Source organism: Brachyhypopomus gauderio, unplaced genomic scaffold (genome assembly GCF_052324685.1).
Source record: "Brachyhypopomus gauderio isolate BG-103 unplaced genomic scaffold, BGAUD_0.2 sc260, whole genome shotgun sequence".
Lineage (NCBI taxonomy): Eukaryota > Metazoa > Chordata > Actinopteri > Gymnotiformes > Hypopomidae > Brachyhypopomus > Brachyhypopomus gauderio.
This window is the reverse complement of record NW_027507081.1, coordinates 98758-125605: the sequence shown is the minus strand read 5'-3', so window position 1 is coordinate 125605 and position 26848 is coordinate 98758. Positions and strand designations below refer to the sequence as shown.

The following is a 26848-nucleotide window of genomic DNA, read 5'->3' as shown; positions in this document are numbered from 1 at the left end:
CTAATTCTAGTCTAGTTAGTTAATTCTGTCCCTCCCTGTTGCCTCATGGTCCCAGAAAAATATTTAGTGGTGGTTTCAACCTTTGTGGCCACCAGATGGCACACTTCATATAAATTCAAAATAATTTCAACTAAGGTGAAATGAAACGGGAAGTTAGATTACCTCACTTACATGGGGCTCATAACAGGATTAACCTGTGAAACGTTAAAAGAGCGAAAGAATGGTCTCTCTCCATTATGGCTGTAGTTTTTAAAGTATTGTTTAGTCTCCACTAAACATAAGAAAACTGAACGGATTACTCATTATAGCGTATAGTTTATGTTGGTTGTAAATTATAGTCAAATATGTAGTGTTTAAGAATAAACACAATAAAAAGTTAGACATTACTTTAAAAAAGTATAATATAAGACTACGAAGGGTACATTCAGCATACAACACAACATATGATACATTGTAAATGTACAATATATAACCAAATACAAGGCGTAGTGTAGTACTACGGACCGGAGACACAAAGAAACACAATTAAAAAAACAATAGGTTTCCCACACTACGTGTGTGAACCCTAAAAACGGAGACCGTTAAAAACGGACAGGCAAAAGTACAAACAGAACATCAAACAGACATTCAGATAAAACTGGAAGTCGAAACAGGTTCGGCGACAGAGAGGCGGAGAAGACATCTCCGCAGTGTAGTCGTGACTAAGAAGGTGAATTAGAGGAAGTAGGTGTAAGTGCAGTTTTGATTGCTGACGCTCGTCTAAAGTATGTGTGCCTTTTATGAACCCAACACTCCTCCCTACAGCACCGACAGGACAACCTGACCGCCAAAACACTCCTCCAGAACACCTGCGGAACCGCCAAAATCCTCCAGAACACCTGCGGAACCGCCTCAAGGTTTGTGCCTTATACTTAATTTTACAATTGCACAATGAACAGTGGTTTCATAAATGTAATCAAGGTAAGGCAATTTCCCAATTTATTGGTGATGTATTTGATTGTACTTTGTACACATATGTCGAGACTGTTAAGTATTTTGACGGTTAAAGACATGAGGAGCAATAAGATTTCTTTAAGCACTGGAAAATTGTATGTGTCAGAAAATGATTTGGCACTGGATCGAATTAATTTGCTCACACAAATCTGTCCAGTGTTTCAGACATTTAATTATGGGGTATAATTTTTTTTCTTAGCATGTGATTTCCTAAAAAAAATGACAACTGTAAATACAAAGCGCTTCATCAAAAACAGCTCTAATGTGGACAGGCTATTATTCCACTTATTCAGAGCGAACTTAAATAACAAGCCACACAAACATGGACACTCCTCACCTCTTCACGAACACACACCAAGCTTCATGCTGCTTTCATTATGTGCTCATCTTGGTTGTACTTTTGCACTCTCCTAACACATAAGCTTTTATTAATCAACAAAAATGTATCCAGTATTAGATTGCAATGACTCAAGTGTAACAAGTGTATGTTATGTCTTTAGGTTATTTGTGTAAGTGCTCGTGTTTGCAGAGCCTTCATGGGTTAATGTTATGGGACTTGTTGTATGATTGAGGAGAGGTAAAGGGGTAAATGTCTTTATGAACATTAATCCACATCCAAGCAGAATGGTTCTTCAAACAGTGGTTTCCTTCGTGATATTCAGTTTTATAAATAAATAAATAAAAACACATACTCGAATACTCAAAACAAACCACAAATGCAAATTCTTAAAGAATGTTAAGTCTGTCGTTACTCTGGTTAAAGCCACTGGACTGCCCACTTTCTATCCATCCAATCAAATCTTAAACAACTACAGCACAGGTCAACATGAGTTTATAGCATACGCAGTCTATAAAAATCTGATGAATAGGTGTAGTTTATGCTGTGTCTGAATACAGAGGCTCTGTAAAAAGCCACAAGCAAGCTTCTGCAAATTACTGAATGACTAAACCACTTCACGTGCTGCAAACCACTCATGGGTTCAGGGGCGCAGAACAAAGAATCCAAGCAGAGATGTGAAGATAAGCAATGCGCTGTAAGAACTTCCTCTCATACCGCCATTTCCCGAACCAGCACTCTCTACAGACGACTTGCGTTCTGGTAAACACAAAAAACACACAAAACATGCATGTTAAACATTCCCTACCAATTATTAGTCCAGAAGCAGAAAGCTTCATGTTGTTACTTACAGGGTGTGTTCTGCCCACAGAAATGTACAGACACAGGTAACATCAAACATTGTGCATCTCATACTCATGTTCAAACTAACATGCATTATATCCAGTCCCCCCCCTTCCAAACGTATTGGAACAGCAAGGCTAATTCCTTAGTTTTTGTTGTTCACTGAAGACATTTGGGTTTAAGATTAAAAGATTGGTACGAGCTTTCATCTCCTGGTATTTACATCTAGATTTGTTGAACAATTTAGGAAATATTACTGTTTGTATTAGACCACATCACATAAGATGAGCAAAAAGTATTGGAACATAATCTTTAAGTAGATAACATTTCATATTTGGTGGCATAACCCTTGCTTTGATATATATCTGCGACCCTTTGATATAACCCAACTGCTGCTTCTTCATTCGTGATGCTATTCTAGACTTTTGCAGCAACTTCCTTCCTGTTTGTTTCGGGGGGGTTTTGCCCTTCAATCTCCACTTCAGGAGGTGAAATGAATCATCTATTGGGTTAAGGTCAGGTGAATGACGTGGCCAGCCTAAAACCTTCCACTTTTCTCCTCCCTAATGAATTCCTTTGTTTGTTGGCAGTGTGCTTTGAGTCTTTGTCTTGGGCGATATGGCCAAAAATCTCATATCTCGATATGCCTAAAAGAAATAACGATATACGATACAATATGAAAACCATAACCAAAATATAATGTTGAAGGATTAGTGTTTATTTGTGCCACCTTAAAAAACACACTGCATTATCCAACTGTAATTCTCTGCAGAGATGTTGTAACGATGTACATCTTGTAAAGCAAGCTCCAAATATATATATATTTAAAAAAAAAAACTTATGTATAAACATATTTTTCATAACTAACAGAAAATAAATAATTTATAACAAATAAAAGTTAACTACAGTGTTCAATTTAAGACGATCTGTGTACATTGTCTCTTTCTCTCTCCTTTAGTGCAAGTTTTGGGACAGGTACACAAGCATGTCAACAGTGTGTGGTTTCAGAGATGCCCTATGACATGTCAAAAAATATTACCACTGGTGCTAAACACCCTTTCAAATGGGGAACTTGTGGCCGAAACACAGATATTTTTTTTTTTTTTTACCAAAAGGCTGAGCTTTGGAAGCTTCATGACACTTCCACCATTCCAGTGGGTCTTCTTCACCATCTAAATTAGCAAGCTGGGAGTAGGTGGACAGTTCCATATTAATGGACTCCCTCTGTGATTCAGTAGACCAGGATGATGTTGAGGATGTGGAGGCTATACTGCTTTTACAGACACTGCCAAGTGTGGTCTTTCTTCTTCTTAACTACTGCTGGTTCTGATGGTCCCTCTGTTTCTTTGAGGCGTTAGAACTGCTGCCAGTGATGAACAAGGTGGTCCCGTTGTTTCCTCAGGCAGTGCTGTGTCAGGTGAGCTGCCCTGGCCAATCAGAAGAGACTCCACCTCTGAAAGCACTCTGCCCTTGACATTTTCAATGTTGTCAGAGCCCATGTATGTACTCTTGAACCTGGGGTCCACGAAGGATGCCATGTCCAATAGCTTGTTTGTGTCAGGATCATCAAACTTTTCACTGAGGTAATCCAGAATAGAGGACTTGATGGATTTTCTAAGTGCAGTATCCTCTTCCAGAGGTGCCAGACTGCTGGTGTTGAATAAATGCAGCACTGGTTTGATGTAGGAGACTGTAACATAACTCCTCACCTGATAAAGCATCTGTAAACTCCTGGAGAAGACCTTGACCTCCTGGAGAAGACTTAAGACCTTGTCTATGGACTCTAGGACCTCTACATCTTGCCAGGTGGGAACAGGATTCCGTGTTTTCCTGTTCCGAAGATGAGACTTTAGCAATAGCTCCTGCTCCAGCACTCTCTGGATCATCTTCTGCCTTGACCCCCACCTGGTAGGAGACTCTGTGATCAGTTGGTGAGCAGGTGGAATAAGATGTTGTTGAGCTGTGTCCTAGTCTCTTCTCCTTTTCCAGCTAAATGAAAAACTGCTGACAACCTTCTTGCACAGTCGATGCGCGAGTCTTTCATACTGCTTTCTGTTTAGAGAAAAATGGGTAGAAAAGAAAAGGTGTCAATTTGTGCTCATACATAAATGCAGTCATTTATATCAAGGGAAAATAAAACACACACAATTTCATTAAATTCTAGTCATTAAATTCTAGTGCTAGTGAAATTCTAGTGAACATCTTTTCAATTTCAGACATAAGAATGAAATAGTAACAACAATAATACCAATAACAACAACAATAATAAAATAAGCTACAGGCAAACTTTTTTCACAATGTAATTCCCTTTTCCCCCATAATATGCTTAGTTCCATAATGTGTTTTAATTATAGTTGCTTTAATTGTAAATGTGCCATATTTTGTCAATTGTGATTTTTACACCGCAATCGAAATTTGTCCTCTGCTTTTAACCCATCTGTGCAGTTAGAACACACACACACTAGTGATTACTAGGGGGCTGTGGATCACATGTGCCCGGAGCGGTGGGCAGCCCTAGCCCGGCACCCGGGGAGCAGTTGGGGTTACGTGCCTTGCTCAAGGGCACCTCAGTCATGGCTTCAGGTCTGGGAATCGAACCCACAACCCTCCGGTCACAAGACCAGTTCCCTACCACCAGGCCATGACTGATTATAGTTAAAATCAAATGCCTGATATTTCACCAGTTTAAATAAACTTTGCCTCAATTGGTATCTCATTAGTTGAACCACAAGTCATTTTTTCAGAGCAGGTTGTCAAGTTTCCTTTAGTCATGGAGATGTTCTCCAGTATTGTAGAATGTTGCTGCTAAGTCTCATTAAAACTGTAAAGATTAACGTAACTTACCTATCGCTAAGTGCAAGCGATGACCAAAACACTGCTGCCTCGTCCATTTGTTTAAACTGATCGCTTTAACAATGTTGTTCGCGTTGTCCGTTGTGATACAGATTTGCCTTTGCTCACGTAGAGCACCTTGTAGTCCTTGTGCGATGACTTCAGCTGTGTGGTCATTTGGAAAGTAGCAGGTTTGAAGGCAGTAACTTTTTAGCTTCCAGTCTTCAACGAAATGTATTGTAAAACTTAGGTATGGTTCACATGTTCTACTCAACCACAAATCTGTGGTTGAGGAGAAGTACCTAGCTTCTGATAACTTTTGTGAAATCTCATTTCGAACGTCATTGTAGAATTTAGGCAGTGCCTGCTTCGTAAAGTATTTACGACCAGGAAATTCGTTCTTGGGGTCAATTGTTTTAAGTAACCCTTCTGAATCCTTCTTTCTCCGTTGTGCTTAATGGCACCATGTCTCAAGCCAAATAGATTGACACAGCAGATGTTATGTCTTGCCACCGTTTGCTTGTCTTCTCGTATGGTATAACTTTTGAAAAAGAAGCTGCTAGTGTTATTTGTATTCCTCCGACAGACGAGTGGGTTTTACTCGTCTTAATTTGCTCCCCTTCGCGGTATTTTACTGACTCAGCAGACTGCTGTGGATGGTGTAGTTTGAGGTGATGAAATAAATTATTTGTGCTGCTACCTTTACTTGCAACGTTTTTACCGCACAATTTGCACAAAACTTTACTCTGTTCAACATCATCCCTGCGAAAGCAAAACCACTTCCATTCAACCGTGCGCGCTCTTTTTTGGAATGAAAGCTTCGTGACTGGTTTCATTTTTGTCCATTGTTGACCTACTCAGTTATCAAAGAGGTAGAAATCAGTGAAAACGATAAACGTGCTGAGAACTGCTACAGCAGCATAAACGGCAGGGCAACGTGGTGTGTGTTTGTATGCGTGAGCTTGGGGACGCGCGTGAGAAAAAGATAGTTGAACAGGATGTGTGCCGTTTTAATTGTGCTCAGGTAGAAACCTGCGTGTCCTCGCCATACTCGATATAACGAATATATTCATTTTCAAAATCGTGTAAAAAATACTATCGAATATATCGATATTTGCGATACATCCACTAGCTTTAGTTGACAGTTCATACACACCTTCAACGGTCAGATCTAGTTTTTGTTCCTCGGCCACCAGAGGGATGAAGCAGGTGTACGTTCCTGCGTCAGAGAGCTTCACATCTCTGAGTCTGATGGAGAAGTTGCCCTTCGTGTACTCCCCAGGGAAATTGTCCACCCTGCCACGGAACATCTCATCCTGTTCCGCGACATGGACCGTGTTGCCTTTTAGGTCAAGCACAGTCCTGCTGTCGCCGTATCGCCAAAAGATTTCTGCAGAACCACTTCGTAGTTTTTCATCATTGTGTGAACATGGCAATATCACAGTTCCGTGTACAACAGCAACAACTGGGATATTTTTCAGGGACGCTAAAAGAAAGCACAGACACGAAATTAAAAGTGTCCATGCACATACCCACTTCCCCCTTTAAAATAAATATATATATTGTGTGTGTGGTGAGCACTCACCTCTATGTATCAACCACAAGAACATAAAGTAGAAACAGTTTCTGCCAAAAAAGTAAGGAAATACCAATTAAATTAAAAACAAGCAGAATAAAATCAACATACCATTGTCTTTAAAAACACATTTTTGCATGAAAAGTGAGCTTATAAAGACACTTATGTAGTATAAACATTTCCTCGCATAGGTACATATAATTTGTAGCTCACTGAAGCAGTCCTTCGTGTGGGGTAATGATCAACCTGCGTGTTATTCGTGGCGCAACCTCGGTCAACGTTAGCTGAGACACTCCCAGTTGGCCAACACCGTTCCTAAAACAACTTCAGGGACATTTACTGCTGAACATTCGCGTTCACACTGAACTTTGGACGGTACAAAACGTGACCCGCTCCAACAGCAACAGCCTGTCTCGCACTTAGTTGTTGCGTTCCGGTTGGAGACGGTATCTTAGCACCGAGGGTTGTATGGCCTGCTCCAGTGGGTTAGCGAGGGTTAGCGAGGAACCTCTGCCCGTGAGGTTTACACGGTTATACTAATTATAGTTCTATAGGGTTAGTGTACTGAGGAACCCCGTAAAAACACAATTGTAAAGGTAAAATATTCAGATCTAAACGCCCGTGTAGGATGTAGCTACACGTCCAACTAGCGGTTAGTCGTCTAGCTACGCACGCAATGCGGATAGCTAGCTAGCTAATGAACTTGGGGTTTTGTCTCATCTTGGTGTGTTTTGTCTGATACATACCTATTCCCCATGTTTTATGAACGTGAAATATTCGACTGTAATAAAAATCTCACTAGTAAAGTCGATATAAATGAGCTCGAGTAGTAGTTACAATATATACAAATACTAGAGTAGCAGGCCCCGCGGCGCGTCACAAGGTGTATCTCAATTCAGGGGCTGCAGCCCACGAAGTGCGCATTTGTAGGCCGGTTACGTCACTGCGCCGCGACGAGGCTGTCCCAATCCGTGGGCTCCTTCTTATGCGGCCGACGAATGTAGCCTTCAAAACCCCGAAAACGAAGGATGCATCTGAGTATCCTTCGCGTCCCACCATATCCCAGGGGCCGAAGATTTCGTTTTTAAATGTCGGTGTTTTTTTAATATGGACATTTATACTGCAATGAGGTGCTAAATAACATGCCAGTTATTAATGATATTGCAGGTAAACCTGTGCTTTGAGTATTTACTAAAGAATAACGTTTATAAAAATACATTGAATTTTGTTATGAAGTTATACTTCCCGCCAAACAGGGCTCTCAAGTTTTGGATTCATGTCAGAGTGTGAGAGTTGTTGAGCGGGGGGGGGGGGGGTATGTAACGGGGCAGAGCGTGGTCACGCAAACATACGTCTTGCGAAGACTAGACTGTTTCATTTAACAGCCGTGAGATGCAGCCTACCCGGCCTTCGAAGTGTGTGGCCACCGTGGGCTGCGGTCGACGCGGTCTACGTAGGCTGCAGCCCCTGAATTGAGATACACCTACAGACTGACATAAAGAGTGTGGCGTCATTTCGTGCCGTAACTAGGGCGCAAACAGGACGGGAATCAAACGTCACGTGATTAAATATGCGACTCGCGAGCGGAAAAGACGAACGGTCCCAGTCTTTCAGCGTTCCCAAAGAAACACCCCTCAACAACAGGAGAAGGAACATTTACCTGACCAATTTTAATGTTGCTTTGTGTTTCAGGTTTGAATAGTGCTGGAATTTAGGCTAAAGTACTTAAAAATGCTTGAAATTGTAACTACGTTTCACATCAAATATCTGTCTGATTGAACAGTTCTCTTGTATTACGTTAACAAATACGAGCCTCTTGTAATTCCAGGACGAAACATGAGAGAACGTGAAGACGTTAAGATTGGGTGTTTTGAAAATAAACAACTTTGTTAACTTGGTAACAAAGTTAGCTACCGGAACAAATCCTAATCAAACTAGCATATATTTTAAGTGTACATTAATACGCCAACAAGCTTATGTAATGCACTTATTATTCTTCTATTACCAAACACAGGATCTCTTTTAATGTGAGAAAAAAGCAAATTATTTCGAATCATTTCGATTATATGTGTATTTGTATAAATATATAACTTTATTATGCTGAAGGTGCTGACAAATATTGAAAATGGACATTGTAAGTCACGTACAAGTGCTTGAATTCCACCTTGTAAAGGTGTATGAACCCTGCAAACATGACTTTCTTCATTGCGGTGAAGCGCAGCACGCATGAAGTCACAAAAATCGAGAGGAGCACGACCTCGTGAAGCAACAGCGTGGGGCCAACGTGCATGGGCATATGACGTCACACAATCTGCTCCAGTTGAATCATGGGATAGGACAGTGTGCTGCAATCGCATACTTTAAAAAAATTTTTGGAAAATCTTGAAAATTTTTGGAACTAAGAGAAAGGGTTATAGTATGCAATGAGTTCACTCAAATATTGTGGAGTAAGACCATTTAGCGCCTTATAGGTCAATAGAAGAATTAAAAAATCTATTTAACCGGAAGCCAGTGCAACGCTGAGAGAGTAGGACTAATATGATCAAATTTTATAGCCCTAGTTATGACTCTAGCTGCAGCATTCTGTATGAGTTTCTTTAGGGACTGTTCAGAGCATCCGGTTAAAATACAGTTACAGTAGTCTAATCTTGATGAGACAAAAGCATGGACGAGCTTCTCTGCATCTGCTAAAGAAAGTAATATTACGTAAATGGAAAAGGGCAGACTTAGTGACATTGGATATGTGTGTGTCAAATGAAATATCCGAAACAATAGTGACACCTAAGCTTTTTTGCGGTGGCCATCTAGGGTAAGAGGAATCTATCCAGTTCTGTTTTCTTGTGTTTCGAGAGATGTGCAGTAAGAGCTAAGGGTTCTGTCACAGCTCATTTCCTTTGGCCACAACTTTCACATGTGCTTGTTTCAGTTCTTTCCCATGCACCGATATCCCTGGTTCCTGCATCATGCTTGTTGGTCAGTTATTTCTGCTTCTGTTTCAGGAAACAAATGTAACATACTGAGTTTAGCATTTAACATCTACGTTTTAACATGCTGTCTAAAGTATGAGCCATGGATTCATGACTGCAGTTACAATGCATCCCAAAAGTGTTCATAGCCCTGGCAAATATTGATTTAAAGTTATTTTTATTCAATCAGCAATTTTTTTGACCAAATATGACACAGCCATCTCCCAGAAGATAATAAGACAAAGTACAAGAGGCATTGTTGTGGAAAAAAATATTTCTCAGCTTTTATTTACATTTGAACAAAAAATAGCATGTTCAAAATTATTCATAACCTACACAATAATCAATAACTGTCAAACTGTCACAGTCTATGGCAAAATCCAAAGTTCAATACCATTTGAAATAGTCCAAGCTGTTCTAAAGCATCCTAACCACCCTGATTCATTGGGACCAGCTGTTGTAATCAACTCAAAAGGTGACAGCAGCACTGTTGGCAGGTTACATCCCATGATCCTCTCTGCTGTCCTGATGATGCGCTGCAGTTTGGCTCGTTCTTGTGAGGTGGAGGAACCAAACCAGATGGTGACTGAAGGTGTGATGATGGACTCCATGATGGCTCTGTAGAAGTGGATCATCAGAGTGTTCCTCTCCCACTTCAGGTTCCTGGATATGGTGGTACCCAGGAACTTGAGTAACTCCACAGTGGAATCACTTGAACTTCATCTTTTTATCTTCTGGGAGATGGCTTTCATTTCCAGTCAAAAAAATTGCCGTTTGAATAAAAATAACATTACAGCCCCAGACCCCTTTGGGTGTGTGTATACATGGTCTGCGTCTATATATGTACCTCCCATGGGTGTGGTTGTGTGTGGAGGTGTTCACCCGTCTCGTTAGTCTAATATGTTACTTGCGGTGCTCATTATGTGTTGAGTATATATTCTGTGTGGTAGTCTTCTCCCGTGATTGTCTTTGTGAGTCCCTTACATGTTCTATGTTAGTCGTATGTCATTAAGCTACATTATTAGTTCAAATAAACCGCGTTTATATGATCACTCATCTCTGCATCCTGCATTACCTTGCATGTGACAATAAGCGTTAGTCAAAAATTGCCAGGGGGTATGAATAATTTTGGGCAGTAGTGTATCAGCTCAAAACCTATAAGTATTTCATAATGTCTATTTTAAAGCAACAACTAAATACATTTTTACATACAGTACAGACTCCAAATTTGTGCTAATGGTTTATGTTCAAATTTGATCTCCATTACAGCCAAAAGAGCAACAGGTAGGGGCCCATCGCTCACAGAGGCGAAGGAAACAGCCCTCCGTCAAAACCGTGGACAGCCTGTTGCTACAGGAATCTCTGGAAGAAGTTCATGTGACCCAACCACCCTCCAACCCAACCCCAGGACACAATGGAAAAAAAAGGTTTGTTTTTTAAAAATCAGTCACACATGTACAATCATTTTTTTTCCAGTGTTGGCTCAATGATGCCCAACCGTCAATCTGATACTTGCATTCTCCTGCTGCGAAACAGCTGTACAGTGTTCTTGGGGAAAAATGTGATTCAATGAAGAATATCACAATTTGTTGTCTCAAGGTCCTACAGTTTTCTTACTTATTTCTGTCCATAGGGACATAATGGATGTTTATGAACTGACCAGTCCTGAAACTGACTCCAGCATTTGCAACAGAGGAGCCAGTGGACCGGAGACACGTGACGATTCTTCTTGACTGAGAATGTTCTGAGGACTGTAGTCCACGTGAACGCAACTCCACCTGGAAATTGATACTGGACATTGCAGACAGGTCACAGGGGTGAGGATGGGGGAGATGGTTCCTGCTGAGCTGGACGGCACAGGAATCCCACAATCAGGCCCGTAGCCAGCATTGTGATGGGGGGGATCTTTTTCCCCCAAAAGTGGACTTCATTTGGCTCTCTACTCCAATGCCCCCTAAATACACGAGCACACTTCAAACCTTTTATTTACACATATTTTATTCATTATAAGCACGGTTGCCAACTTATCAAAATCACTAGGACTGAGATTTGATTAGGGGCGGGGGGAAGGGGGTGGTGTGTGTGTCAAACGTTGACGGGGGGGGGGGGGGGGGGCGGATTATGTCTTATATGTTTCCTCTATGCTGCGCCTAAAGCGATCGATCGCCAGTGGTTGGCGCCAGAGTGAACTAGTAACTCATTGAATCATAGATGTAGATCGGAGATAAATAAACTAGATTTTTTTTCAGCGTGAGAAATCGGATGTATGGCGTGTGAGCGTGTGGAAACGATCAAATGTGTGTGTCTTACGCTCATTGCGTGAGAGTTGGCAACACTGTTATAAGTTTGTTGTGAGTCTGCTGTTGCTGTCCTTATTTGTTCGTCTGTATATCCACCGGAGATTAACAATTCATTCATTGAATAGCCCACCTATCTTGAGGGGCATGTGTGTACGGAGGGAGGGTGCGGGGGCGAGGGGGGGGGGGTCGAACGAACCCTTCGATCCCCCCTGGCTACGGGCCTGACAATGCAGCTGGCCTGTTTTACATTGTTATTACATAAGCAGATAACATGACCATCCTGGGAGGCACAAGTCATCTTACAGAGAAACAGTCCACCAAGTAATATTCTATGGACAGGACAGTGACCTTATACTCAACGTGGACAAAACCAAAGAACTGATTTTGGAGGAGAGCGCCCTACCCTAGCAGCTTAGCCAATCAGACAGCACGTTTCTGGGATTCCAACTATCTGACAATCTGAGCTGGGATAAAACACTGAAACAACAGCACATAAGCAACGTGTGCATTTTGACAGATAGTTCAGCATCGGCCCCTCACCAGTGGCATCCGGGGTGGTCCGGTGACACCAGGCGAGAGGAAGTTGCTTCAATGAGTCATCAAGACTGCAGAGAGGCTCACAGTCTGCTCTTTCCTCTCTATGGACGCACTGTACACACGGTTCTGTGGAGAAAGGGCACAGTGCTTTCTGAAGGACAGAAGGCCCTCACAGCTCATGATCTGTGTGCGTGCAGAGTATCAAAATCCAGGATCTGGCATCATAGACAGCGTCAGCAGAAATGCAGTTTTGCAATAACATACTGATCATACTGATTGCGCAGGACATTAAAGCTGGGATATGCAAACAAATCACGCTTCTAGAACAGTTAACTTTACAGCTTCATATATGCACACTACACTTTTACACATCCAGGAATATTTGAAATCTCACTATTTGCATATGTGACATAACTTAAACCTATTGTTGACTGCACATCTTGCACATGTCTTTCTAATAATGAATGAATGCATGAATGTTTGATTTATATAGCACCTTTCAGAATACCCAAGGCGCTTTACAATTTAACACAGGTACAAGTCACAGACAACCAATCACACACACACCGGTGAGAAGCGGCAGCCAATTGCGCACAGCGTACTCTCTACCGGAAGCCACAGCCCCCTGGGGGACTGAATGGGGTGCAGGAAGGGGAGAGAGGACAGACCCTAGTGACAGAGCACCATCCACCACTGGGCACACAAGCACACACACATTCATGCACACACTCAGACAACAACTTGTTTTTTTTTTTTTTAATGAACAGAGAGAGACACAGACACACACTCAGGGACAGACACAGACTCAGGGAGAATTTGTCTGGGACTGCCAATTTACCTTACCTCCATGTTTTTGGACTGTGGGAGGAAACCGGAGAACCCGGAGGAAACCCACGCAGACACGGGGAGAACATGGAAACTCCACTCAGATAGGGACTTGAACCCAAGACCCCAGTGCTGAGAGGCAAACGTGCAAACCACCAAGCCATATTGTGACACCGTGTAATAAAATTCAGAATGAAACCCTTCGGCTCACCTTGTACATAGTTTTATCTTTGATTTTTATTTTAATATCTTTTATTTTGTTTCTTTTTTTTACTCAAAACATATGCACAGTGCTTGAGTCAGGAACTGCTGGTTTTTGAGTGGGTAACATTTTATACTGTCCAAAGTTCAGTTGTTAATAGTTGTCCCATTACATGCCGATTGCTTGAAGGATCAGCCTAAATGTTCATAATCAGGAGAGGCTAAGCTAATGTTGGCAGTTGCCAGAGGCTGCATATGTGTTTGCAATAATATGCTGGTTGATAATTGTCTGCATGCTTCCTCCAGTTTACAAAGAGCCTGTAGAACCGGTTTCTGCCCTTTCTCAGACAGTAGGAAAACAAGACCAAACCCTAAACAAAACATAACTTTCCACATTCCATAATTTATATTCACTGAAGAGTTTCTAGCATAGTCATTATTTAGGTATTTTGGCATTTACATTATTTTGGCTACACATTCACACAACTAAGGAAAGATAAACACAGTGCCTTAGAAAAACTTTGGGAAGCCACTGCATCTTAATGTGCTTTGCTAGGGATTATAGATTATAGATTTGTAGATTATAGATGGAACTAGAGGGATAAACGCCATTCTTCCAAAACATGTTCCCTCATTTGGTGTTTATGGTGGAGAGTTCTGTACACGTCAGCTGCTGAGTTGCACTTGACTACAACAGCTAATTTGCAACCTATTTTCATGTCTGTCGAACCACTGCATGACCTGTCATGCCTTGTAGATATGGGCATGATCATCCATGAAGATTCCAACCCAGCAGAGTAGAAATGCGTCATCGCGGTAGTGTCGTATGGATTTGTAAGAGAGATAAGTTCCCCTCTGGTGTTCTGGGCCTTTTACAGTTGTTGGGTCCCCTCACTGTATGCTTTTACCCAGAGCAACTTATGGAGTGCTTTGGCATCTGCTCACAGAATGCATCCTAGATAGTAGCATAGACAGGTCAGAATTCAAGATCCACGTAAACCAGAATACTTATTGTATCACACGCTCTGTTCTTTTTTTACCATTGACCAGCAATATTGAAAAAAACATCTCAGCTCAGTAGAAATTATTTTAATATTGCCATCTGGTGGCCATAAAGGTTGAAACCACTGCTCGTGTGTGTGTGTGTGTGTGTGTGTGTGTGTGTGTGTGTGTGTGTGTGTGTTTTGTTATTTCTTACTAAATGTCCTGCAGGGGGCAGTAGAGGGTAACAGAAGAAGAACTATGCTCAGTGCACTCCTTCAAGCTCTGCCTTAGTAATTTACTATTAATCAGTCCACATAAAATAATTCATGAGAACATAATCAGAATACTCGTGTCTAGTTGGTTATAACACTTACTTCTAATCTCAGCACAATGATTTATGTATAAACAAATTCAAAGCTTGGATCTTCTGAGAGCATTTAAAAAGATGTGTATTATTCCAGCAAGGGTCCCATTATAGCAGTAATTAAGAAAGTTGCTATCTTGATAATACAATCTCTTTCAAAAAGCACCTTACATGACCAAAAAATCAAGAACAATAGATGTTACAACATGAAGCAGGCAGGTTACGAAGATTAGAGCTACAATGATGAACGCTGGTAAGCACCTCATGTTTAATGGTTGCAGGGGATTTCTTATGACCTCTGAGAACCACAGCTCTTCCCCTGCACCCTAACAGGACGATACTTCCTGCTACTTAAAACTTCAAGGATGTGCAAAATATAAAGAAAAAAACTTTATAAAAACTCTTTATTACCATCACGTAATGGATACACGTACACAAAAAACCCCAACAAACTGTCCCATGGTGCATTGCACCAGCCACAAAACCTGTTATAACCTCATTAAAAATACTATGATGTGGTCCGAATCCCGTCTGCTCAGTATACACGTCACAGTCGACAGCCCCACAATGCACCGGGCACAGGGCGCCCCCAGAGTTGTGTCTGGAGTGAGAAAGATGAAAACAGTGTCTGTCGGAAATGTGCAACTGACATGCAAACTAACCACACTCGTGACTAAACACGCACACCTTCTACTGCGTGTGGGCCAGAACAAAGATCGGGGTGTGTGTGTGTGTGTGTGTGTGTGTGTGTGTGTGTGTGTGTGTGTGTGTGTGTGTGTGTCCTGCAACATAGGAATTACATTAAGTCAAGTAAACTTGAGTATTACAGTGGACATTAAATATAAATAAAAACCCAATGAGCAAATTAACAATACCAAAAAAAAAACAAACATAAAAACATCACCAAATATAATTATGTACGCAGTGATAGGTTAATATTGCTCTTCTGAGTGATTAAGATTCTACTAAAAATGTAAGTACAGAACTAACTTCAGGCAGGCCTAAACTTACCAAACACATTAAACAACAGGCAATTGTGACGGACAAGGAGTGTGAAAATAAAAAGGTAGCGATCACGCCAGTCACAGGGAAAAAAGAGGATTTAATGGATAATGTGCACCAACAGAAAACCCGTGACACAATCCAAATGAAGGATACAATAGCGGTCAACTGGTACAAAGACAAGACGTATAGACAAACAAACGACCCTCAGGTGTCGGGATCCTAATAGGCCCCGCCCACTTGAGAGATGAACACAACACAACAATAGGACAACATAAACTACTGCTGCTGCAGATGGAGGCGACCAGCTCCCCATATTGTGACAGCAATAAAACCCATGATTTATTCATAGGCAGTTTACACATATGATAAGCAGATACAATGATACATGTTTTTCAGACTGAGAAAAAAATGCATGTACCGGTATTTTACTAAGAGAATGATTTTGAAACTGTCCCAGAAAGAGTTGTACAAAGAAAGACGCTTCAGATATTAAGTGAGTGTAAATATCACAGATCACAGATGTTGTTTGTATCTCTTCAAAAACATGGTCACATTTAATCTGTGTAATTTTGGATTAAGAACATCTTAACTACGGAATTTTTATGAACGTCATGACTCTTCCTCATATTGATTATTGTCAAATATGTTAGACACAGACATGTAAGACTGAACTTATGCCACCAGAGAGATTATACAAAATAAGTCAAAGTGCTATCATCATTGTAATATTTCTGGCTCACTGTAAATAAAATGTTTTTTTTATTTTTTAAGTGTTGCACTAAGGTAGGCCTAACTGTGTTGCAGATGAAGCAGGATATTCTTATGTTAAATAACCTTACCACTGGTGTACAGTGTGCTAAAATGTTTGAAGCCTTTGCAAATTGTAGGAGATTAATCAGTTTGAATACAGTGATACATTCCAAATTTTGTATATTGATACTTTGTATGAAATATATATATACACACACTTTATTCTATGTAGCTGCTGTGGGAATCGTTCCTTTGTTTTGTGGATGTACTCGAGAATGTCAAAATTAACACAATAAAATATTAATTCAATGCAATTTTTTAAAATAGTACCATTAACACAAATTCTTTTTGGCCCTGTGTGTCATTCGTAGTTCATGTTGAGATGTGTACAGTATTTCTCACTAAGAGTAGACGTACTGTAAAGTCCTACAGGCTTTACATATTTTTCAGACTACCGCTAAATAAAATGTTAATTTTGTAGGTTCAGTATTACTGCCTAGTAGCTATGTGAGAGAATAAAATCCCCTTACGGTAGAATATTGTCCCTGCAGTGTTAAACATGAGTACATTTAGCATCAAATGTGTTGACCATTTCAACTGTAACTTTTTACTTTAAAATCCTTATTTTCTATAACAATTACACAGCTACAAAAGTGAATAATCATGATCAACCACATGGAATACTGAGATTCCCGTGATTATTTTTTAATCACTTGACAGCCCTGATCATAATGCATTAGAAATAACAGAAAAGGTTAATGAAATAAAACAAAATGTATAAATAAAACAAATGAAGTATATGTGTACTTGGCCCAAGCTGTATTAGGACAAACTTTGCATTGTAGATCAGTTTTACAGCACGATATGTTGCCGTTATACAGACGGCAGCCGTGTGTGTGTGTGTGTGTGTGTGTGTGTGTGTGTATAAAGTGTGTGTGTGACAGATAAGTGTGTGTGACAGATAAGTGTGTTTGGGTCTGCATGTCGGTGTATGTATGCAAGTTTTGTATATAACAGGCGCATTTATGTGTGTGTGTGTGTGTGTGTGTGTGTGTGTGTGTGTGTGAGTGTGAGAGAGAGAGAGAGAGAAAAAGAGAGAAAGAGAGAGAGAGAAAGTGTGTGCGCGCACATGGTGTGTGTAAAGTACAGTAAGTGTGTATGTGCACATACACATGTGTTTGTGTGTGTTCGCACATGTGTCTTACAGCACAGGGTTAAAGTGGTGAAACTCCACTACAGTGAAGATGCTGTATTTGCTGGTCTGCACTTCTTTCTGTAGCACCACTGGAAACTGATTCTGAAAAACAGAACAAAAAGTCTGATATCAGTGAACACATGTACATTACAAACATAACCACATCAGAACAAAACGTCTGATACCAGTGAACACATGTACATTACAAACACAACCACATCAGAACAAAAAGTCTGATACCAGTGAACACATGTACATTACAAACACAACCACATCAGAACAAAAAGTCTGATACCAGTGAACACATGTACATTACAAACACAACCACATCAGAACAAAACGTCTGATACCAGTGAACACATGTACATTACAAACACAACCACATCAGAACAAAAAGTCTGATACCAGTGAACACATGTACATTACAAACACAACCACATCAGAACAAAACGTCTGATACCAGTGAACACATGTACATTACAAACACAACCACATCAGAACAAAACATCTGATACCAGTGAACACATGTACATTACAAACACAACCACATCAGAACAAAAATTCTGATACCAGTAAACATATGTACATTACAAACACAAACAAATCAGAACAAAAAGTCTGATACCAGTGAACACATGTACATTACAAACACAACCACATCAGAACAAAAAGTCTGATACCAGTGAACACATGTACATTACAAACACAACCACATCAGAACAAAAAGTCTGATACCAGTGAACATATGTACATTACAAACACAGACATTACTTAATTATTATGTAACTTAACACAGTGTGACTACCTGTACATCATCGAGCACTTGATGCTTCTGGAGTTTTGAGCCTGGAGACTGTTTGCAGTGACTTACTATCACACCTGAAATGGCAAACTTACATTCTCAATATGAGCTCAACAACAAATGTATGATTTATATGAAACAAAATTACAAAAAACTATTTCAATTATCCAAGTAATATGTTATGGTCATATAAACATACAGTATTTTACATTTGTCCAATAGAATTTATAAAAGGAATTTTTATTTAACTATTTACCTCATTCAAAAAAGAAACTACTGTTTGAGATCAGAAAGATTATAGTTGAAACTATATTCCCAGTGAATTGTGGAGCTGGTTCATGTGTGATTCTTTAAAATAAGACTCAGTGTTAGACCTGCACAAACCCACCAAACACAGAACAGGTGAATAGAACTGTGATGTAGATTCAGATGCAGGATTGTACTTGTACTTGTTTGTTAGGCATACCTTTAATTAGGATGTAGTAAATATAACCCACCTGTGATCGGTGGGCCTGGACTGTATTATATATGTAGTAAATATAACCCACCTGTGATCGGTGGGCCTGGACTGTATTATATATGTAGTAAATATAACCCACCTGTGATCGGTGGGCCTGGACTGTATTATATATGTGGTAAATATAACCCACATGTGATCGGTGGGCCTGGACTGTATTATATATGTAGTAAATATAACCCACCTGTGACGGCGATGACCAGGACACAGTTCAGCAGCCCTGATGCGATGAGGAGGAATCTCCAGAGACACATCTCTTCATCTCTGTCCCTTGTCTGATTATGAAGCTGCTTAATCTCACTTATCTGATTTTCTGATGATTCAGCAGACATTTGTCCAATATATTAGTAAACATATATTTTTTAAGTTTATACATATTTACAAAAATATATTTTCTCAGCACTCATCAGATGTTAAACACAATGCAGCATTTTCAGAAAAACAACACTAGAATTTGATATTTGCTGTGTATACATAAAGATTTTTTTTTTATCTCATAATCCACTTTTTAAATAAAAAATCTCTAAAAAAGTGTTTTATGCTTTAGGGTTGTGTCCATATGTTTCAGATATGTGCTGATATTCTGAGAAGTTTAAATACACTTACCGCTGGTGTTCAGTCTGCTGTGAAGATTGATGCCATTGCTGACTGCAGATGGAGTAATTTTGATACAGTAATAAAATCCTAATTCATTCAGAGTGACATTTTGAATAAATAAAGTACTATTTAGCTGCAGTGAGAATCGTTTATCTGATATTGTGTTGCCATACATTGCAGCTGTGGATGTACTTGAGTAAGAGCGTAATATAAACACAGGAGGGTGTGATGGCTTCATCAGTAACCAGTATACATCCTTCACAGAAATCTTACAGTGCAGAGTCACATTTTGTCCCAAATCCACCAGCTTGTTAGTCAAACTCTCTGTAGCTCCAAACCACAGGAGGACACCTAGCAGGAGAAAACAACAGAACACACACAACAGGGGTTAGAAATACAGACGACAATTCTCTTAAAAGATGAATTCTAAAACTGTACATTTTAAAAGAAATGAGGACACAAGAACCCAATAATCAAAGTTTATCTTTTGGGAAAAACCTCACAGAAAAGAAGCCCTGTAATCTTCATGCTGGTTCTTGAATGACCTTCATGAACCAGAATGAAGTTCCTGTCCCTCGACCCAAGAGGAAACACCACTGTTGAACGTGAGAAGCAAACATAAACCAGCAACACACCCAGATGAAAAAATGACGGTTTGCATTGACCACGGGTCTTTTTTCTTTTCTTTTCCATTCTTCTTTATAAATTTTTATTTTTTAAATAGCTTGGTCAAGTGAAACTTCAAATAAGATCCGCAAAAAGCGAGCATTGCATAGCAACACTTGGCAATAAATATATATCATAATAAAAGACTCACGGACTTAAAACAGAAAACAGACTAAAAAGCAAATAAAAAAAGCGTATGCAGCGAGCACAAATCCATGTATGAAGAAACAGTAAGAAAGAATTATGCAATCTAAAACGTCAGACCATTGTGGCTAGGAAATACAGTTTTGCATTGAAACTTTATTTTCTATGCATTGTATAAGTTTTATAAAGCATTTTGAAGTAAAATATACAGCGAAGAAAATAAGTATTTGAACTCCTTGCGACTTTGCAAGTTCTCCCACTTAGAAATCATAGAGGGTTCTGACATTTTTATCTTAGGTACATGTCCGCTGTGAAAGGCATAATCTAAAAAAAATCCGTAAATCACAATGTATGATTTTTTATAATTTATTTACACAATCCACTTGTCCACATAAAAACCAAAAAACAAATAAATAAACAACAACAAAAACACAATGACACGTGATTCCAGAAATCTCATGAAATGAAAAATGTTTTAACAACACCAGTTGCCCAAAAATCACCATGAAACTTCTTAATTTTTGTTTCCTAAACACTATCAGCAATGCCTCTGAGACTTCACCTCTGCTTTCTATCAGCAGAATAAACCCATAGAACCAGCAACTGCAGAAAGATCTGCAGTATTTTTTTTATATTTTTGGTTTCTTTACCAAAGGCAGTATGCAAACTAAAGCATCATAAATGATTGTTATTTTGACATAACGCACCCATCTGCTACTGTAATGTTAAAGGTCATGTAAAGTTTGCCCGGCCAACTCTAAGAAAAGCGAGGAGGGAAAGTGCGCTTGAATTTTAACTTCTCAAGCGTCCTCAAGTGGTAAAAAACAAACAAAAAAGCCAACAGTAAATTGCCTTGATTGTAGTTTTGTAAAATTTGCCAATCAGGTTTTATCTGAATTGAAATGTGTCTGCTTTGTTGTCTGAACCATTAAAGCATTTTTTATGATCTGATTTCACGTCAACTTCTCAGGTCCCATAAGATGTTTTTTCACACTTTTCTGTAGAAAGCGTAAACGTTAAGCAAAGATGGGACTGTGTCATTCGTTATAGAGACGATTAAAAGTAATCTTCAGCTCAAAATACTAACACATGCTGAGTAGAATAGTAACCTGACCCTCATACAGCATACGTCTGTTGTCCAAAGCAATCAGAATGGTAAATTCATTAAAATGTCATGCCTTGTATAGCATGAAATCTGCGAAAGTAGTTTTAATGCGTATTTACTGTGGTAAAACTTGTATGTGCTGCTATGACAGTGTCTGCAGGCATGCAGTAACGTCTACTCGTCCACATTAGTTATTTCTGCTGTGGTAGTTTCGGTCCTCCTGCAGACGTGAACGCGCTGGTTTCTGTGGTCTGACTGCGCAGTGCAAACACATACCGTTGTATCTATCGTCCATAATACAGGTCTGACGGTTTTATTTTAAATTTTTACAGTTTTATTTTATTTGTCATATAAGAAAAATACGTTTAGTCAAAACCATAACGTCAGGGCTATAAAATATCACTTAACAATATCACATGAAAATGTAATGTCTAGGGTTATAGTGCTTAAAACAGTGATGTGTTCGATTGGGGGGAGGAGGAACTTTAAAAATGTACTTCGTTACAAATGAATGGTTAGGCCTACTTATTTAAAAAACCGTATATTTAATATAATGTAAATAATGACTAACTGAAGTACTTCTATAAGTACTAATACATTAATGTTTGTTACGGATCGTAATTCAGGGTTTTCACTGGAGCACATTACCTGGGTATACATGACACATATCGGAGTTAGTGACTATCTGCTTGAACTCAACGACTTATTGTCAACGAAACACAAAGGAAAACTGCTTTAATCCAGGTATATTTTCCTTAATATAACCTATATAATGTCATATGAAACATGAAATGATATCTATGAAACTGAATATTTTTGAGGGGGTGGGGGTCGACTAAACGTTTTAGAAGACGTTTTATATGAAGTTTGCGGTACGTCCTGCAACATTTAATCAACAGAACATTTTAATCAGTTTTTGGAGGGCGCTGAATTTATCGCACCTCTTACACCCACATACCAAACTGTTCATGACCTTTTCTTATCACACTTTCAAGCCCTCCGCATCATGCTTTGCTTTTCTTTCCATATTTCTAAAGTTGCCCTCTGGTGGTACAAAGGTACTAATGCAATTCGACCTTTAGGTCTTTGAGAGAAATTATTTTGCAAATACAAAATAATTTTTTGAAAGGCTACTTTTTAATTTTACTTTTTATTGAACGTGTTTATGTTAATAGGCAATCCTTGAAACATTGTTATTAATATTATTGTTATTATTAAATTGTCATAGCATATTCAATTAATCCAAAAGATGAATCATTTTCTAATTCACATGTGATGAGCCCTGGTTAAACTTTTAAATGTAAAATCTCACATTACCTCCTCAGAAATCAAATAGACCTCATATCCACAATGTTCAAGAGCTTTTCTGCACAGCCAAAGTGCTCTAACCTGTTGGTGGGATTAATCTCAGCTCTTACACCCACATGCATGATCAACCATGACCTTTTATAAGTTACATACAGCCACATTGTCATTTGTGATTTACACCCCCTCCTCCACATATACCCATCTGTGCAGTTAGAACACACACACACTTGTGATCACTAGGGGGCTGTGGTGCACACACACACACACACACACACACACACACTAGTGCTCACTTAGGGGGCTGTGGTGCACACGTGCCCAGAGCGGTGGGCAGCCCTAGCCCAGTGCCCAGGGAGCAGTTGGGGTTAGGTGTCTTGCTCAAGGGCACTTCAGTAATGGACTAGGACTTGGGAATCAAACCCACGACCATCCAAGTCACAAGACCAGTTCCATAACCACCAGACTATGACTGCCATGACCAGACAGGACTCTTCATATATGGAAAACTCTCTTTATCATTTCTGCCGTCTTTGAGCCTCAGACTGTTTTATTATAAAACTCATTCAAATACAGGAGTCCCTCTCTTCTCTTAAAGTTCTCTTAAAGGCTTGACTGCAAACTTGTTTGTTTGTTTGCATTTTTGAGCAAATGTACCAATAAATAAATACTTAAACCTAAAAAGTTTAAAGTTTTCTTATGTGTTTTCTATTCTGAAATCTGTGATTGTGTGAATGCTCTTTTCTGCATAAATGGAACAACATGTGAATTGTCTCAGTAGGCAAAGACCAAACTGTGGTCAGATCAAGCTCAGCCCCCACTTCCTTTCATGTCTGAGTCGAGGTTCTTCTGTTTGTTTCTTCACTTCAGAATTGGTGCTTCCTCACGCCGTCTGCAAACAAAACTCTTACAGCCTGTGAAGGACATTTAAGATCCCGGATGAAGACTTCACAGCTTCACTTCTGTAAGTTAATTTAATGCAGTTAATTGTTTGATGTATGACTTCATGATTCATAGTATAAATTTATATTTTTCCCCATTATTTAGATTTTAAGAATATGCAGTTTACAGACCTAGTGAGATTATCCTGAGCCCCTGGTGTGTGTTTCTGTTGTTTTCTCCTGCTAGGTGTCCTTCTGCTGTTTGGAGCTACAGAGAGTTTGACTAACAAGCTGGTGGATTTGGGACAAAATGTGACTCTGCGCTGTGAGATTTCTGTGAAGGATGTAAACTGGTTCCTGATGAAGCCATCACACCCTCCTGTGTTTATATTACGCTCTTACTCGAGTATATCCACAGCTGCAATGTATGGCAACACAACATCAGATAACCGATTCTCACTGCAGCTAAATAGTACTTTATTTATTCAAAATGTCACTCTGAATGAATTAGGATTTTATTATTGTATCAAAACTACTCCATCTGCAGTCAGCAATGGCATCAATCTTTACAGCAGACTGAACACCAGCGGTAAGTGTATTTAAACTTCTCAGAATATCAGCACATATCTGAAACATATGGACACAACCCTAAAGCATAAAACACTTTTTTAGAGATTTTAAAATGATTTTTAAATGAGATTAAAAAATATCTTTATATATATATACACACCAAATATCAACTTCTAGTGTTGTTTTTCTGAAAATGCTGCATTGTGTTTAACACTTGATAAGTGCTGAGAAAATATATTTTAGTAAATATGTATATTTTTAAAAAACATGTTTACTAATATATTGAACAAATGTCTACTGAATCATCTTCAGATAATCAGATAAGTAAGATTAAGCAGCTTCATAATCAGACAAGCGACAGAGATGAAGAGATGTGTCTCTGGAGATTCCTCCTCATCGCATCAGGGCTGCTGAACTGTGTCCTGGTCATCGCCGTCACAGGTGGGTTATATTTACTACATATATAATACAGTCCAGGCCCACCAATCACATGTGGGTTATATTTACTACATATATAATACAGTCCAGGCCCACCGATCACAGGTGGGTTATATTTACCACATATATAATACAGTCCAGGCCCACCGATCACAGGTGGGTTATATTTACTACATATATAATACAGTCCAGGCCCACCGATCACAGGTGGGTTATATTTACTACATATATAATACAGTCCAGGCCCACCGATCACAGGTGGGTTATATTTACTACATATATAATACAGTCCAGGCCCACCGATCACAGGTGGGTTATATTTACCACATATATAATACAGTCCAGGCCCACCGATCACAGGTGGGTTATATTTACCACATATATAATACAGTCCAGGCCTACCGATCACATGTGGGTTATATTTACCACATATATAATACAGTCCAGGCCCACCGATCACAGGCTACAACCGTTTATATATAGTCTAGTCAAAGTTTCACTATGTAGTTAAATTCTTAAAGGATTTTGTGATGTACAGGAACCAGATGCAAGCTGAATGTAAAAATAGCAAAGCTTTATGCTACTTAACGTATCGTACTGCGAAAGGTCTAGTTTTCTAAAGCGAGCTAGTGATGTGGCAGTGGGCGAGGCACTACACTGAAGTGCAGGCATGTTTTAAATGGTGAGGAGCAATGAGAAACAGCAGACTGGAGAAACTGGGAGGAGTGTGGAGATGATGGTCTGTGATGGTGTACGGCCGAGATATCTTTTCGACCTACTACAAACAATACTTAATACTTCCCATAGTGGTTTAAGTGGTTCTAATTTATCATGAGATCGCGTTTACTTTTAAGTAAAAATAGCTAATGATCTCCATTGAGTTCATTCACAACATTAAATTATATTTCAGGAGTGACGGTTTGCTACTGTGAAAAGGAGCACCGACGCCGTCTAAGACCTCCAGATTCTAGTCACCAGCAGCCACCAGAGTCCGGAGACGTCCAGGTAGTCACGCTGCCTACATGAATAGTTCGCCTGCTTAATATGAATGCAAATGGGCTAGTGAGTTATCATTATTAGTTAATGCACGTTGGATGACCTGTTTTCCCAGTACGCGGTGATGGATGTACCCACCTTGGACAGAGCAGCGCCTCGCAGGGTCCTCACCAGCACCTACGCGCTGCTGCAGCTGCCGGCCCGTAGTGAGAGCTCGCAGGGGGGAGAGGGCCAGCGACGGGGCGGCGGCTGACCGGACACAACCGTGCTTAGACTATCAGCATTCACCTCGCTGCACCGTCTCTTGGGGCTGTTTGTGAACGACATGCTGTCGGTACTCTCATGACCGTGAAGTTAAGAGTTCCTGTAGCAGCTACCAATAACCGGAAGGTCCAGGGTTCGAGTCCCATAGGTGCCAACACTGGCCTTCTGGTGAAGGTGAACTTCTGACCAGAGGTGTGAATGGCGCTTTCATAAGCAGCTTTTTGCACTTTCGGTGAGATGTACGTGTTAACCACGAGGACTAAATTAAATCAGAGGAAGTGTCGTGGGGGTCTGAGCTACTTTAGTCTACGTTTAGGCCCTGCAGGATTTCCTTTTTTATGCTTTTGTGAGAGACGCAACTACAAATATATATTGATGTGGCTGTATACTTTAAGAATGCATTGATGTAGCATGTTAAGTTTGGAAACCAGAAGCGTACGTTTGGTGACGGTTATTTCCAATGAAATATTGTGCAATAGCGTTTTTGACATTTTCTTCAACCGTGTTCGTGTAACCATGCTGTCTTGTTGGCGGAAAAAGTCTATTGGAGCACTTAGTGGAATAAAAAGTGACCAAGGGCCTTGTTTGTAACACTTTCTGTACATCTAGCCTATATCTTTATATAGATAGATAGATAGATAGATATCTTTAATACTCATAACCAGGGCTCTCAAGTTTTGGATTCATGTCAGAGTGTGAGAGTTGTTGACGGGGGGGGTGGCGAACGTTTATTGTTGTTGAGCGGGGGGGGGGGGGGGGGGGGTGTTTGTATTTCGCGATCGAACAGTGGAGGGTGACATAAATATGGATCGGAGGTAAATAAACTAGATTTTTTTTCTCGCCGTGTGAAATCGG

The 26848-nt window shown here is 39.8% G+C and overlaps 3 protein-coding genes and 1 long non-coding RNA gene across 7 annotated transcripts; 2 read left to right on the top strand and 2 right to left on the bottom strand.

Moving 5' to 3' along the window:
• Window positions 1–613: 613 nt before the first annotated feature.
• LOC143504325 (uncharacterized) lies at window positions 614–11599 on the top strand. The gene is made up of 3 exons (XR_013127536.1): window positions 614–896; window positions 10817–10974; window positions 11181–11599. It is a non-coding gene; the product is annotated as an uncharacterized LOC143504325 (long non-coding RNA).
• LOC143504324 (V-set domain-containing T-cell activation inhibitor 1-like) lies at window positions 1146–7642 on the bottom strand. 4 transcript variants are annotated; one of them, XM_076995870.1, is made up of 5 exons: window positions 7328–7642; window positions 6591–6631; window positions 6162–6491; window positions 5018–5170; window positions 3291–4225 (listed from the first exon to the last, which is right to left on the bottom strand). In XM_076995870.1, the coding sequence occupies exons 1-5, from the start codon at window positions 7336–7338 to the stop codon at window positions 4098–4100; spliced, it is 663 nt and encodes a 220-aa protein (XP_076851985.1). In that variant the 5' UTR covers window positions 7339–7642; the 3' UTR covers window positions 3291–4097. The 4 variants fall into 4 exon arrangements, with proteins under 4 accessions (XP_076851988.1, XP_076851985.1, XP_076851986.1 ...); XM_076995871.1 differs by lacking the exon at window positions 7328–7642 and adding an exon at window positions 6795–7321; XM_076995873.1 differs by lacking the exons at window positions 3291–4225; window positions 5018–5170 and adding an exon at window positions 1146–2089 and having other exon boundaries at window positions 7328–7630.
• A 2289-nt stretch (window positions 11600–13888) lies between the features above and the next one.
• Window positions 13889–20242, bottom strand: LOC143504332 (uncharacterized). The gene is made up of 7 exons (XM_076995879.1): window positions 20128–20242; window positions 19634–19975; window positions 19212–19340; window positions 18514–18587; window positions 17719–17810; window positions 15193–15359; window positions 13889–13896 (listed from the first exon to the last, which is right to left on the bottom strand). The coding sequence occupies exons 1-7, from the start codon at window positions 20150–20152 to the stop codon at window positions 13889–13891; spliced, it is 837 nt and encodes a 278-aa protein (XP_076851994.1). The 5' UTR covers window positions 20153–20242.
• A 3445-nt stretch (window positions 20243–23687) lies between these two features.
• On the top strand, window positions 23688–26573 carry LOC143504327 (uncharacterized). Its single transcript, XM_076995875.1, has 5 exons — window positions 23688–23808; window positions 23973–24314; window positions 24608–24736; window positions 25644–25738; window positions 25845–26573. The coding sequence occupies exons 1-5, from the start codon at window positions 23784–23786 to the stop codon at window positions 25980–25982; spliced, it is 729 nt and encodes a 242-aa protein (XP_076851990.1). The 5' UTR covers window positions 23688–23783; the 3' UTR covers window positions 25983–26573.
• Window positions 26574–26848: the final 275 nt, after the last annotated feature.